The 15381-nt window shown below is 42.1% G+C and overlaps 1 protein-coding gene across 1 annotated transcript in view; it reads right to left on the bottom strand.

Annotated features, from left to right (window-relative positions):
- Positions 1 to 15381, bottom strand: part of DOCK5 (dedicator of cytokinesis 5) — a 245450-nt gene that overhangs the window by 80962 nt on the left and 149107 nt on the right. Inside the window, exons 16-21 of the mRNA XM_027839938.1 lie at positions 13569 to 13641; positions 11882 to 11985; positions 11007 to 11196; positions 4540 to 4637; positions 2931 to 3020; positions 79 to 179 (exon numbers count right to left, since the gene is read on the bottom strand). Of these exons, the coding sequence (XP_027695739.1) occupies positions 79 to 179; positions 2931 to 3020; positions 4540 to 4637; positions 11007 to 11196; positions 11882 to 11985; positions 13569 to 13641 (656 nt within the window). The remainder of the gene's footprint in view (positions 1 to 78; positions 180 to 2930; positions 3021 to 4539; positions 4638 to 11006; positions 11197 to 11881; positions 11986 to 13568; positions 13642 to 15381) is intronic.

Below are 15381 nucleotides of genomic sequence, written 5' to 3'. Positions count from 1 at the left end.
CACACACACACACACACACACACACACACACACACACAGCTCACACAAGTTCCACGAGCCCCGGACAATGATACTTACACATATGCCAAGGTGGCACTGAAGTGTTTGTAAATGTAGGTTTCAAGTACCGGATTAAAATGCTGGAACTTTATGTCTCCTATCAGCGAGATAATAAATACCTGCCAAAGGAGACAATGATAAGGATAGGCCGCCCTGCATAATCTTCAGACATTCTGGCCCCCAGCTGGAGCCATCCAGCATAGATCTCTCCATCTGGGCTTGATCTTCTCCCCTCCCATTTCCCCTTCTCCATTCTAGGTTGGAGGGGAAGCCAAACCTGGGGCCGACCTAAAGGCGTCTTCAAGTTACAACAAGGTTGGGACTTGCTAAAAGATTCCTAGTAATTTCCTCCTGAAAGCAGCTCTCTGGTCCCCAAATCTGGACTGCAGGTACACCATGCAGGTCTCAATTCATTCCCATAAACTGCCCTTCATGTGGGTTTTCTGTCCATTCTGTGCTGGCTGAGGATAGTAAAGTCCCAGTGTTTTGAGTCAATCAATGAAGGAGCTTTGATCAGGTTCCCTCCCCCACCCTCCCCCCATGATGATTCTTGGACCACCGAGCTGGAAGGAACCGACGAGTTCCAGCTAATCCAACCCCCTCATTTGAAAGACAAGGGAAGATTCAGAGCCTGTGAACTGTCCAAGGGCATACAGTTATGGAACATCCAAAGTGGGAACTGAACCCAGTTCTTACATGAAAGGCTTATAGATTTTGAGCTGGAGGGACTCTAGAGGTCATGTAGTCCAACTTCCTCATTTTACAGATGAGGAAACTGAAGCTCAGAGAAATTAAGAAGATGAAATGTTGAACCAAGGTCTTCTCACTCCAGAGTCAATGCCTGTTCCACTGCGCCATGGTGGCCTCCCTTAAAGGCCATCAACTCAAATCTCTTCCTTTTGTAGATGTTGACTCAAGAAAAAGGGAGGCTAAGTGACTTGGCCAATGTCTCACATCAAGGCTGGTTTTGAACAAAGGTCCCTTTGACTCCACCAAATGTCTACTAGTTTATAAGGGTTGGTAACTTGCTGCTCCAAGACTGTGACTTTGAAAAGGGTGGAAGCTATCTTTAAACCCTGAATCTCCACTACGGCACAGTGAGCTGCATACAGGAGACAGTTAAATGTGTGTTGTACTTGTGTCTGTATAGCTGTAAATGATGGCCCAAAGAGCACTTTATTTTCTTAGGAAATGAGGCTCCGAGTCTTCCTCTTGGGATCCCCAAAGTAACTTCCTGACTACATGCTAGGGGAGCCACAGACAGACTTGAGCTTGTCTGTAAAAGGCCCAAGGGTTTTAGTGAATGGCTGCAATGAAACTGAAGAGGGGCCAAAAGCTTAATGTGGTGACCCGGAAAGCTAATGTAGGCTTCAGGCTGCATTAATATTAGAGTGCTGGACTCTAGGAACGAGCAGGGTCGACAAAGGCTCTTGCTGGAGACATGGCAGCAATATTTCAATAAACTCAAACGGACGGCGGATGATGTAATGAAACCCGAAGTATAAATCTTGGAACTGAGGACATCTCCCAGCGGTGATGAGTCCCCTAACTGAGCTGCTGAATTGAGCTAGCCAAGAGTAACAATCTAAAGTCATACCTAGTAAGTCCCGGTCGCTTGGCTATCACAGAAACCTGAAAAGCCCATTCAGTCCACTCTGGATTGGACCCCAAATGCTATCTACAACCATTCTGATACATGGTAAGCCCATTTCTACTTGAAGGCCTCCAGTGAGGGGGGATGTACTTCTCAAGGCAGTTTTTGGGATGGCACCAGCTACAAGGGGGTTTTTCTTTACTTCAGCCTAAATCTGTATCTTTGTAATATCCAGCCATTGACCTGTAACTTAGGGCCCATGTGACTTCAAGCAAGTGAATTTTGTTTGATCATCACTAACTCATCTGGAAAAAGAAAAATTACATTATATTATTTCTGAGGTCCCTTCCAACTCATGGGAAAAAATGGTTTTAACCTTAAACTTAAAAACCTATTAAAACAATAACAATTATTTTACTGAGTGTTTTAGGGGGAAAAAAACAATTACAGCCGTAGTTGTAGATAAATGTATTAAACCTTTTTTTCTGCTCCATGGTGGACTGGGAAGAAATTATAAATCCACGTTGTAAAAGTAAGTGAACGATTAGTATCTTTGTTCTACTTTATTCTTCTGTGTTGTTTTTTTCATTTTTAAGAGTTTATTCTGTCATATTCAAGTGAATCTACAAATCATATATTATCTCCCATGGCCTTTAAAATGTGAAAGCAGAAGAAAATAATGGTCCATATGTAGTATACAATACAGCATCTGACCTCTGTGGTTTTTCTCTGAATAATTGTTGTGAGCCTTTCGTCCAGTTATTACTTTAATGATCAAAACTTAATAATCAAAACTTAATGATCAAAAAACAAAAAAAAATTCCAAGTTTTTAGTAATATTTTAAGTTTTACATTGTATGACCTTGGGCAACTCACTTCACCCCTGTGAGTCTCGGTTTCCTCATTTGTAAAATGAGAGGTTGGACGAGCTGACCTCGAGACTCCTTCCGACTTTGAAGCTATGATCCTACTCCATTACTGGTCAGGCCATAGCTGATCTATGTTGAGAGGTATTGGGTTTCCCTTCATGGAAGTCTGGATGACCTCGCTTTCAGATGATGTAGGGGAGTGATTCTTGTTCAGGTACCAGTTAGAATAAACAGCCTTGGGGGCCAGTTCTGATGCTATGACTTGATGTTTCCTCTGACAGAGGCAGAGGAGGCAGCTAAAAGTGACCTCTCACAGGAGCCGAAGGTAGCTAAGGTTCCAAATGGGGCCATCTTTGAGATTCATACCTTTCTATGAATACACATGACTTCACATGCTTATCACTTACCAGTGCATCAAATACAAGGAAATCATAGGCTTCGTTGTCGGACATCTCCATCATTATGTTAAAAAGTGCATCAAGAGTATCTTGTAGGAACTAGAGAGAAAGAAGAAGAGGACTTTTGGTATGGGGGCTGGGCTTAAGAGTCATCTTCTGACTTCAAAATCTTGCCTCTGATGCTTACTACTCAGTGGCACCCTTAGCAACTTAATCTCTCTGATCCTCAGTTTCATTATCTGTAAAGTGGGATCATAATTGCATTTATGCATTGAATTATGAAGATCAAACGAGATGATTTGAAAAACTTAAGATGCTAAATAAATACCAGCTGCTGTTATAACTATCTCTATTGTTATGTCCCAGATGCCCTGAGAAATGGAGTTATTGGATCAGATTCAGAATTAATGTTCTGTGTGTTTGTGTGTGTATGCATGTGCCTGGGGCATGCTTCACATAAGGTGCAACACCAGGAAAAGTGCCCTCAAATATACTTTTTAATAATAACAATAATAATGATAATGATGATCACATAACTAGCATTTACATATTGCTGTAAGGTTTGCAGATATCTCATTTTATCCTCACAACAACCCTGGGAAGTAGATGCTAGTATTATCTCCATTTTGCAGCTGAGGAAACTGAGGTTTAGTATCAGGGTTATACAGATCTTCAGTATCTGAGACTCAGGTTCAATTAAAAAAATTCAAATTAAGTTGTTTTCATGGTGCCTGGGGCTGGCTCCCATGACTGGAGATTATTGGGAAAAATTACACAGCCCTGCTACCAGTTATATCATATGTAGGATGAGGCAACTACAGGGAGAGGAATTTGCATATAATTTAATTAATTATTCTTCTTAACTAGGTGTTAAACTGAGATATCTCTGTGCTGCTGGAATACTATTAATGGTCTTTAAAATGTGGTATTCAAAGCCATTCTGTTTCCCTCTTTAGATTGTGAGCCTCTTGAGGGCAGAGACTGCCTTGGCCTTTCTTTGTATCCCTAGCACTTAGATTAATATCTGGCACAAAGCAGGTGCTTAATCAATGTTTATTGACTTACTGACTGACAGTCCTACACTCATGATAGCTCCCTACCCTACCCCTTACAGCTGGCAAAGAAACGCGAATATAACCAAGAAACAACAAAACTATAGATTTCAAACTAATGTATCAATTTAGATGCCTACGCAATCCAAGTCATGAAAAAGACATTTCTAAGCTTACAGCTCCATTTCCAACCAAAGAAGTTTTCATTTAGAACTAAGAGAAATTCAATGAAAAGTTGGTTTCTCCAGATACAACCCTTTGTGCCTTTTGACCCACTGATCCCACTATGGGGCAGGGATTGCCATCTGAAGGGGATCCAAAACAGAAAAAAAAGACTATAAAAACATTTATATTATATATTACTATATTAAATATTTATAGCAGCACTTTTTGTGATAGCAAAGAAACTAAAAAAAAAGCAGGTGCCCATTGATTGGTAAATGGATAATCAAACTGCGATATTTAAATGTAGCGGAAATTTATGAAGTTATAAGAAACACCAAATTGAAGGAATTGGCAGAAATATGGGCAGACTTCTATAAACTGATGCTCATGCACACACCTACCTTTACAATTTCTCCCCCATCCACCTCCATTAGCTTCTTTAAGTTGTGTTTTATGTTCTGGGAATTGGAACGCCAATTTAACAACCCCAACAGGTCAACTAGGACAGAAAACCACAGACAAGAAAACCTTAGAAATAAATTAAGAAGCAAATCTATTTGTTTCAATTACAAAAACTGATAGCCAAGCACACTGGAATAGTGGTTGGCCTTAGGAGGTGATTGTGTGGACTTTGGTATCTAATGTCTGTTATCATTGGAGTGCTGGGACTGGAGTCAGAAAGACCTGAGTCCAAATTCAACTTCAGACACTTACTCGCTGTGTGACCCTGGGCAAGTCACTTAACCTCTGGTTGCCTTAATTTGATGGAAAAGGAAACAGCAACCCACTCCAGTGTCCTTGCCAAGGAAACCCCATGGACAGTGTGGTCAGACACGACTGAACAATATTCTTGAGCATGGATATATGGGTCATAGATTTAGAGTTGGAAGGGATGTGAGAGGTCATCAAGCCCATCCCCCTCATTTTATAGATGAGGAAACAGGCCCAGGGGGTTAAAGGACCTGTCCTGGGTCACTCAGCTACTTAGGGTCTCAGGCATGACTTGAACTCAGGTTTTTGTGAATCCACGTCCAGTGATCCAAGCCCATTATGAGCTTTGGGTCATTGCTGGTCCGCTTTGGTGCATTAAGTCCAATCCCTAGGAAGACTTTCTGCATTAGGATGCTGGATCAATTCTTAAGAATGTCAAGGACAGTTATCTTAAGGAGAATTCACATTTATTAAAGGTTGATCTCAGACCCCTGTGAAATGGAAATAGAAACACAATGAAGAGATTTTGTGGGAATGGTAAGGGGCGCCAACAGGCGAATCAAGAATGGCCTCAGAAGGAGGTGGTACATGAAAGGAGAGAGGAACCGTCAAAGGTGGAGGTAAAGAGGGAGAACTTTCCCTGCACTGAGGAACAGCCTGTGCAAAGGTATGGAAGTAGGAGATGGGAGGAGGGGTGCAAGGAAGCCAGTTTGGCTGGAACATAGAGTACGTGAGAAGACAATAATGTGTGATTCCCCTGGAAAGGTAAATGGAAACCAGGTGTGAAGGCTGGAAATTCTAGGCAGAGGAGTTTGGATTTCACTCTAGGGGCTGGTGAGGCAGCCAGGCAGGGGGTGCAGTGTGGGGAAAGAAAAGAAAAGAAAAGAAAAGAAGGGAGCACTTATTAAGCACCCAAGCACCAGGCACTTGACAAATATTATTTCACTTGAGCCTCATAACAACTCTGGGAGGCAGGTGCTATTATTCCCATTTTACAACTGGGAAAATTGAGGAAAATGGGGGTAAGTGACTTAACCAGGGTCACAGAGCTAATAGTGCCTGATGCTAGATTTGAACTCAGGTCTTCCTGATTCCAGGCCCAATGCTCTATCCACTGTGCCACCTAGCTGTCTTCTGTCTCAGTTACATTAATTTATCATTGTCGTCATCATCATCATCACCATCATCAGTGCCATGGTCAGGTCTATGCTTTAGGAACATTTTCTTACAGCTTCCATCCCTAAAGACTTTCTTTACATCCCAGATTGCTAACGTCCCTCCCCCATGGCCTTACCTTTAAAAAAACCAAACCAACTCATTCTGTATTTATTTGCATATGTACATGTTGTCTACTTGAACAAAACATAAGGTCTCTAAGAGAAAGAATTGTTTCATTTTTTTTGACTCTGTTGCCTCAGTGCCTAGCATGGAGCATGGTATCCAGTAGGAACTTAATAAATGCTTCTTGTTTAGTTGATAGATATGGGATTGCTTAGTAATGCTTACCGATTGATTCTAGCATTTTAAAGCGGTAAGGGACATTACATATCACCTGGAATCACATATCTGTTTTTAGTCAATTCAATTCAATTCAATTAGCATTTATGAAGCCCTTGTGTACAGTTATCTGCATGTGTGTCCCCTAATAGAAGCTAAGTTCTTTGAAGGCAGGCAAGATGTTGGTCTTTTTTATCCCACAGTGCCTGGCACAGAGTAATAGGCATTTAATTAATTCTGGTTGACCTGACTTTATTAAGCTCCTGCCATTTGCCAGGCATTGGATCAGGTGTTGAGAATACAAAGAAAAAAGGGAAAAAACGTCCCTGGGCCTGAAGGGGAAGTGACCTCTCCAGGATTATTTACAGAGTTGTAGAGAGACAGCATTCAAAGCAGGGCTTGGCTCCAAATCTCACGCTCTCCCCATCACACATCACTGGCTTTCTTATAAGTTCCCTATTTGAACGGAATTATTTGTTCTATAGCACTAGATGTCCCAGAGGGGATTTGCTCTTTCCCCTCATCTCCCACACCCTAAACATACTTCCCCAAGGTGTGGCCACATGAGAATATCCTGGTAGGATCCCATTTTGGAGGTCAGAAGAAGGAGATCCAGGCTGCCTGGGGGAAAATGCTCCCTCAGCCAGTACTAAGGTGATCCTGACATAGGTTCTATCAAGTACAACCTTCAACCTTTGAGCCTGTAGAGCCTTGGGCGAGTGCCAAGCTTCAGGTGGTCACCAAGACAAATGACGCAGAGGGCTGAGAATTATAGGATCATAGGTCACAGATTTAGAGTGGAAAGAACCTTAGAGATCATTAACACCTCCCTCCCCCCACCCTCTTATTATGGATCAGGCAATGAGATTCAGGAAGTTTGAACTGGCTGCCCAATGCCATACAAATAGTATCCCAGGGAACTGTTGGAATCAGTGTTCTCTCTATTGCATGTCTCTATCTCCTCTTTCATGTAAAGAAATTAAGTAGATATGATAGATTACAGCTCCGGGACTGGAAGGGCTCCTAGGGACCACCTAGTCCACCTTCCCCATTTTCATGATGAGGAAACTGAGGTCCAAAGAGCATAAATGATCTGCCTAAGGTCAGACAGGCAGTAAGTAACAGTTGTGGGATCCCAACCCAGGTACCTTGGCTTCAAATCCAATATCCCAGCTGGTGAAGTCACAAATTCTAGAAGAAGTCACAGAAGAACAATAAAAATATGCACATGGATATGGCTATACACACATATAGCCACGAATACACATTACCAGAAGAATTTCTTCTATGAGACCATGGATTTAGAGTTGATGATCTAATCAGAGGCAAGGCCACATAACGGATAGAGCTCTGGACTTAGGAGGCAAAAGGACCTGGGGTCAAATCCCACCTCAGATATTTATTAGTTGTATGACCCTAAATAAGTCATGCTACCTCTGTAAGCCTCAGTTTCTTCATTTGTAAAATGTGACGATTGGACTCAATGTCATCAAAGGTCCCTTCCTACATCTCCTCTTTTCTCATCAGGCTGCCCTGCTTTGGGACTTCTCTTACTTTCCCACCATGCCCCTGTGCCTGGCACCTTCTCTGGCTGCCCCATTACTCTGCTTTTCAGCTTTCTTCTGCCATTAGATTGTAAGCTCCTTGAGGGCAGAGACTTTCTTTTCTTTTTTCTTTTTTGTATTTGAATCCCCAGCACTTTGCATAGTCTCTGGCACTTAGTAGGCATGTAATAAGTTTGTTGATAGACTGACATTATAATAATAATTGACTTTTCATTGTGTGCTCAGATTCACAAAGGGTTGAACCCATTTTATCTTTTGATCATCACAAGAAATATGGGAATTAAGAGCTATGGCTATTTCTGCCTCCACTTTAAGAATGAGGAAACAAACTTAGAGGGAACAGCCTCCATTTCCATACTTCCCACCTACCACGTGTGTTCTTTGAGCAATGGTACACTCCATTCCTCTGTATGGGGTCTTCTGTGACTTTCGGAGCATTTTTGGCAGGATGACCCAGACATTCTTTTGCTCTCTGGGACTCAGGGAGCTTGTTTTGATTACCTTGCCTGTGTGTCGGCCTGAACTCCCCTCTGTTGTGTCTGGCCACTTCTCCTAGTTGAAATACTAACCTTCACCTCCAGCCAACAATGATTCACAAAAATAGAACAAATGTTGGCTGCTCTTGGAGATCAAACTGCCATTTGATACTTGGATGGATTTTATATCTAAAACGTTTGGAGAGCCTTAGACTTTCCTCTGGTCAGCGTCATGACAAAAAACTGAATCCAACTTCCAAGATGGCAGAGCAAAAAAGCACCAGCACAGTCTTTTGGGAGGACTTTAGAGGCAAGGCCCTGGGTTGCACTCCACTGGATTCCTTACATGAGGAATGGTACACAGGAGGCAGCAGGAGCATGGCTATGGGCTCTGGTCTCAGTGTCAGAAGACTTGGGTTCAGAACCTGGCTTGGATCCTTATTATTACCGTGATTGCTGTGCCAATCACCTAATTTGTTGGAATTTCAGTTTCCCTTCCTATAAAATGAAGAAAACAACAACTTGTACTCCATAGTACATCTATGGTGGTATTGAGGGAAGCATGCTATACACCTGAAGTGTTATCAAAATGTGAATTGTTTTTATGAGTGGAAAAAACACTTGACTGGGGATCCAGAAAGCTGGAGTTAGGGATTTAGCTCTTTCACTAATCGTGTGATCCCTTCTCTGAACTTCTTTTTCCCCTCTCTGAAGGAAGGGGTTGGCTGAGAGTATTTGTAGGAACTGAGGCAGAGAAAAATAAACAGAGTCTGAAGAATTTGCATAATGACAATGACCCTGTAAAGACAAACACTCTGAAAGACTTAAGAACTCTGATCAATGAAGTGAGCAAGCAGAGAGGTAGGTGATAGAATCAAAGTGTAGACTGAGAAATGCAGTTTTTGGACATGACAATGAGATGATTTGTTTTGTTTGATTGTTCATATTTATTAAGAGCTCTTTGCCTTTCTGGGTGTGTTTGTCTGTCTCTTTTCTCTGTCTCCGTCCATCCATCTGTCCTACAATGGGGCAAAACAGAAGTAGGAGGGAGAGAAAATAGACTAAGTGGAAAAATAAAATAAAATTTACCAAATAAGGTGGAGTTGGAAAAGATGATTTCTAAGGTCTCTTCCAGATCTGACATGATCCTATGTGTCCACAAAGAGGATGCAATTATTGTACTTTATGGTATAGCTTAGGTATATGGGAACCACAGGATCTTGGAGTTGAAAGTAAAGCTTGGTCTAGCAGAAAGATGTTGGGTTAAGAGTCAGAGGATCTGAGTTCATATCCTGTGTGACCTTAACAAAATCACTTCCTTTCTCTGGACCTCAGTTTCCTCATTTATAAAATGAGGGTGAGATTGCCTCAAAGGTAAAGCTTGAGTTCCTGGGCATTCTTGCCATAAATTTCTTTTCCTCAAAGTTGAGTTGAGATTCCTGCACTTTGGTGTTTGACCTAGTGTACTTGACATTGGAAAGAGACAAACTGGGTGGGTTTGATGATCTCCAAGGTCCCTATCAGATCTAAGTCCTATGATCTTGAGGACTAACTGGTGAAAAAGTTTTTTTCCTATATGACACCAAAATCTGCCCATGTGATGTCTGGTCATTGATTCTAAAGGGGCTCTATGCGACTGTCTTGGCAGGTGGCATTTTGTTTTGGGGTAGAAGGAGGGTTGATCTGGGATCCTGATGGAGCCCAAGTTCTCTGAGTCTCAGGGATTCTTGCTGTAGATACAGCTAGGGTTCTAGTTGCTGAGCACTTGGCCCAAGGTGCCTGACAACAGATAGAGAAAATGATTCCCACTGAAGTTGGCTTGACCCCACATCTGTCCTGTCCCCTCAGCTGGAGCCACCTAACCCTGGCTTGCATTCCTGATCTAGACTCATGAATCAGACTTGTCCTTGAGCCTAAAGTTCAGCATCAAACGAGCTATTTGTTACAACATTCTCACCTTGCTAAGTCAAGCCAACGAGCATTTATTAAACACCTTCTGTGTGCCAGACTGTGTGCTAAGCACTAGGGATAACAAGGAAAGGCCAGAATGGTCCCTATCCTCAAGGAGTGTCTGACTGAGTATCCCCTACTCTTAGTACTGGGGTTATTTCTTCACTCCTTATGACCAAGTCTTTATTCAGTTCTGACAATTTGTGTCCTTCTGACCTGTCTCCCCACCTGAAGTCCCTGCTGTGATTCTGATTAAATGTCTGAATGCCTCATCAAGTAATTATATTCTGTTAGGGAGGGATGGCATGTTCACAGACTGTATTACTTGCTCTTACCCAGACAAGGCACTCCATATTCCACCCATGTGCCTTTGCCTAGGCTGTCCCCCATTCCTCAAGCATTCTCTATTTACTTCCACCTCTTATAACCCCCAGCTCCCTTCGAGGCTTAGCTCAAGCGACATCCCTTCCAAGAGGCCTTTTCACATGACCCCAGCTGTTAATGTGGATGTGTTGTACCTCTCTAATAGAATGTAAACTCCATGAAGGCAAGCCTGTTCACTTCCATCCTTGGGTCCTTAGTTTTTTTTAGCACATAGTGACTGATAGAACCCCATAATTCTTACCACAGAGCCCAACAGCTACATTCAGAAAACCAATTCTGACTCACCATTCTGGGTCAGTTTTGTGGAGCAAATGAGGGTGGCGATTTGGAAGCTGTCCTTGGTGCTATCCTTGGTTGGGGTGAAGTTGGCCAAGTGTGTGTTTTTGCCTGGGGAGAAATCCTTGTCTTCCATCTCTATCTTTGTGCTGGGCAGGGTCAGGTAGAATTTAGCATCTTCCATTTTCTTATTATCCCCCTGAAAAGAAAACACACACCCAATGGTTTGGGAATGCTAAATGAGGAGGAATACTCTATTATTCACAAGCCGAATGAGGTTCCACCTAGACTCAGCATTCACTGTGCAGGACTTTACAGCCTCAGAGGCAGAGCATCCAGGATTCTAATCTATGACCTCAAAGTTCCACTCCACCTTTGAATCTATCATCCTCTGATACAATCCAGGCCAAAGCCTTCTTTAGGATTGGCTTCTTTACTTTTCTGGGCTTCAGCTCTCTCATCTGTGAGATGAGGGCATTGTAGTGGGTGGCCTCTGGGGCTGCTTTCAGTTCTACACCTATGAACCTATGACGGAATAGAATATATGCCCTTGTGAGAAATTATCCTCTATAAAATTAGGGCATTGGACTAGAAGATGTTTATGATTCTTTTCCATTCTAAATCTCGGAACCCTACCTTATCCCAAGAGAACAAAAGAAGATTCTGGCCACGTATGAGGATGCATGCCCAGTTCTGGAGATGGAGTATTTTTGGAAAGATATGGACAAAAAGTCCATGGGATGAGAAGATGGGACCGTTCCAAGTCAAAGAGATCAAGAATCCATCAGAGCATCACAGCCATGAACCTTAGGGGGATTTTTAGTTCCTGATGGATGAGGGAAGAACTTTTGACAGTCATTAGAGATTGATTCTATTGCTCTTACCTTATACACTACCAGGTTATGCCTCCCATCCTGCAATGTAGTTCCGTCTGGGTTCATCAGCTTTACAAAGGCCACCCCAAAAGCTCTTTCAGATTTATCTCTGGCTGTAAAGTGAGGAAAACTTTGTTTCTGAGTGATGCGGAGAGGCCAGTGATTATGGCCCACCTAGATGGTCTCCCACTTCTACACTTTATTCTATTTGGAGGGTGGGAGTACCTAGGAGAAGGGCATGGGGCAATCTATTCTTTCATTAAGTGTCCAATACTTGTAAGACAGGGTGCTGAAGGAGATACAAAGATAAGTAAGTTTGACAGAACACCGGTCCTGGAGTCAGGAGGACCTGAGTAAAACTCTGGCCTCAGACACTTATTGACTATGTGATCCTGGGCAAGTCACTTAACCCCAATTGCCTAAAAAAAACAACCAAACAAGCAAAAAAAAAACAAAACAAAAAACCAGACCCGAAATGAAACAAAGATAAGTAAGACACAATCTCTTTCCTCAGAAAGTTAATGGTCTAGGAGAAGAGAAAAGTCATACATGAAAATAATTAGGGCTTAGTCTGATGATTTCATAAGAACAGGGAACTCTAGGCAAAGGAAATTTCCTCCACCAATTCAAGATGAAATCTTCTCTAGCTTTAGAAAGTTGCCCAGACCACTGAAAGGTTAAGTGACTTGTCCTTTGTCACACAGTCAGGACTGGGACCCAGGCCATGTGAGCTTTGATATTCTCTATCCTTGATCCCAATCTCCTGGTTTCCTTGGATCTGCATAAGATTTACCTAAAACCCCCAACTTCTGCAGGGTTCCCTGGAAGGTGCTAGTGTCTTCCGTCTGAGATGACCTGTATTGTTATCCTGTATTGATCTCAAATGTATATAGTTGTTTGCATGTTGTCTGCCCCATTAGATTGGGAACTCCTGGAGGTAGGGGCTGTTTTTGCCTTTCTCTGTATCCCCAGTGTTTCACACAGTACCATAGTAAGTGCTTAATACATGACTGATAGACCTTGATGCCTCTAGTTAAAATTCCACATGTTCATTATCCATGCTGTCATTTCTCTGGGACTGGCTCGCTATCTACCATCCCCCATCACCTCTATTATAACAATAATTATATTAACAAAAACATGATAAGTACACCAGAGGAAGGAAGTCCTTTTAGGGCAGGACTGTGCTTGTTTTTGTCTTTGAATCCTCTCAATTAACACAATGTCTCGCCCGTAGTAGAAGGCTGTTAAAAGTTCATTGAAAGGAATTGAGCAGGAGAGAAATGAGTATGGTGTTATGAGGAATTCAAATAAAGGACAGATCAGTTCCACAGAGGTAGAGTATTAACATGGCAATTTCCAACTAATGTCAACATTAATAGTGCCATATGGAAACAACAAACTTTCAAGAACTTGGAAATCTGCCCGAAACCCATCAGCTTCTCATGGACCAAGGACTACATTTTCTTTAGCTTGGCCATGTGGAATTTGGAAACTCAGAAGCACATAAATAGTCCCACTCCTTCCTTAGTACCAGGGAAAGCTTAGCTTTGAAGGATGAAGCTGCCAAGGGCTGGACTTAGCCATGTCTAGTTTCCAAACACAGTCAGTCTCCAGGGCTCCTAAAAAGTACTGTGAAGCAAGAGTCAATATTGTTCTTGGAGAAAGTCTGTAGTACAAATGTCTTGATACTTACATTCCTGCGATGACCTGTGCCGGAAAGTAAATCTTAGATGACAACGGGTGACCTCTTCAATTGCGATGGATACCTGCATATTAATAAGAAAAGAAAAGACTGAATATTTAATGTAGCTCTCTATCTCTGTGGCTAACTCCATATTACAAGACAGTGGACAGAGACTCACTGTAACCCTGCAGCCCACAGAAAGCAATATGGTAGAAGGCAGCTCCATTTCCAATCAAAGAAGTTTCCATATAGAACTAAGAGAAACTCAATGAAAAGTTGGTTTCTTTAGATACATCCATTTCTGCTTTTTTACCCACTGATCCCACTATCGAGCAGAGATTGCCATCTGATGATCCAAAACAGGAAAAAAAAGACTATCAAAATATTTATATTATATGTTACTATTATATTTAATAGTATATAATTTAGATTACATGTTACTATTATATTTAAATATTTATAGCAGCGCCTTCTGTGATAACAAAGAAACTGCAAAACAAAAGTAGGTGCCCATTGATTGGTAAATGGCTAACCAAACGGGGATACTTAAATATGATGGAAATTTATTGAGTTGTAAGAAACACTGAATAGAAGGAATTGACAGGAATATGGGCAGATTTGTATCAACTGATGCAGAGCAAAGTAAGTAGAAGAAAGAGGACTACAAAAACAATGCCTGAATGTTGTATGTCATGATTCATCTCATGGGATTTGAGTCGTAGCTTGTATAACACTAATCATGATGTTTATAAGGATAGAGAGGGTTCTTAGAATCAACCTTCTCCACTCTGGGGAATATAAAGAAATTTATGCTGCTCGCTGGAATATCATGTATGTGCATATACATATCTTTACATAGTTGCATGTCGTCTCTCCCCTTAGAAGGAGAGCTCACTGAAGGTGGGGACACATGGCATTCTGAGTGTTTAGCACAGTAGCTGGCACAAAGTTGTCTCTTAATAAATGCTTGTTGAATGGTTAATTTTTCTCCCCCAGTTGAGGTTTTTGTGCATTCTAAACTCATTCCCATACCTTTGTTACAGAATCTGTGTTAGCATTCCTATTGAAGAATTCCAAGAGTGTTGGAGGACAAAAAGCACCTTATTAAGACCTGTGGTTTCATTGGGCCACAGACTGAGAGCCAGGAAGGATCCCAGAGGTCATTAAGTCCAACTTGTTCACTTTAAAGAAAAGGAAACTGAGCTGCCTGGAGTCATATAGCTGTGAAGTAGTTGAGTCAGGAATTCAAACCAGGTGTTCTGGGTCCAAGGCCAACGTCCTATTCACTCCACCTTGAGGCCTCCCCAAAAGCAGATGGAAAGACTGGGCAAAGAACTAAGGCCACCCTCTTCTCACTAGCCAGGCACTATTGTGCAGCAGAACTACCCAGAAGACTCTTCTCCGTGTCGTTTGGCTAGCACCCTGTGAGTGCTGGAGTTAGCTTGGGAGAAGTATGGAGCCTAATGAGGTCACCTGGGAACCAGAACCAAACTTATACTAGTTGTGGGCACCTGCCAGATCACTTACTCCAGGCAGTTCTGGAAGGCTCTAAGGGGAAAGGGTGGACCTGCACTGATAAAGGGAGCTTCCTCACCTGGAAATTCCCTATACCAGTGAAATCATTGACTCAGTTTCTATCCCATTAAGTGTTTATTGTTTCTTTCTTTGAAAGATGATTTAAGAACTCTGATCAATGCCACCAAACCACTAAGGAGGAAGCATGCACCCACTGATGGTCAGACGGAAAGGATTCATGGGGCAGATTAAGACATGGCCATTGTGGGGGTTGGTTTTGCTTTCTATGCATATTAGTTACAAGAGT

Source organism: Vombatus ursinus, unplaced genomic scaffold (assembly GCF_900497805.2).
Source record: "Vombatus ursinus unplaced genomic scaffold, bare-nosed wombat genome assembly UNPS02014837.1, whole genome shotgun sequence".
Classification (NCBI taxonomy): Eukaryota; Metazoa; Chordata; class Mammalia; order Diprotodontia; family Vombatidae; genus Vombatus; species Vombatus ursinus.
Note: the sequence above shows the minus strand (reverse complement) of the source record. Positions and strands in the feature narration are given on the sequence as shown.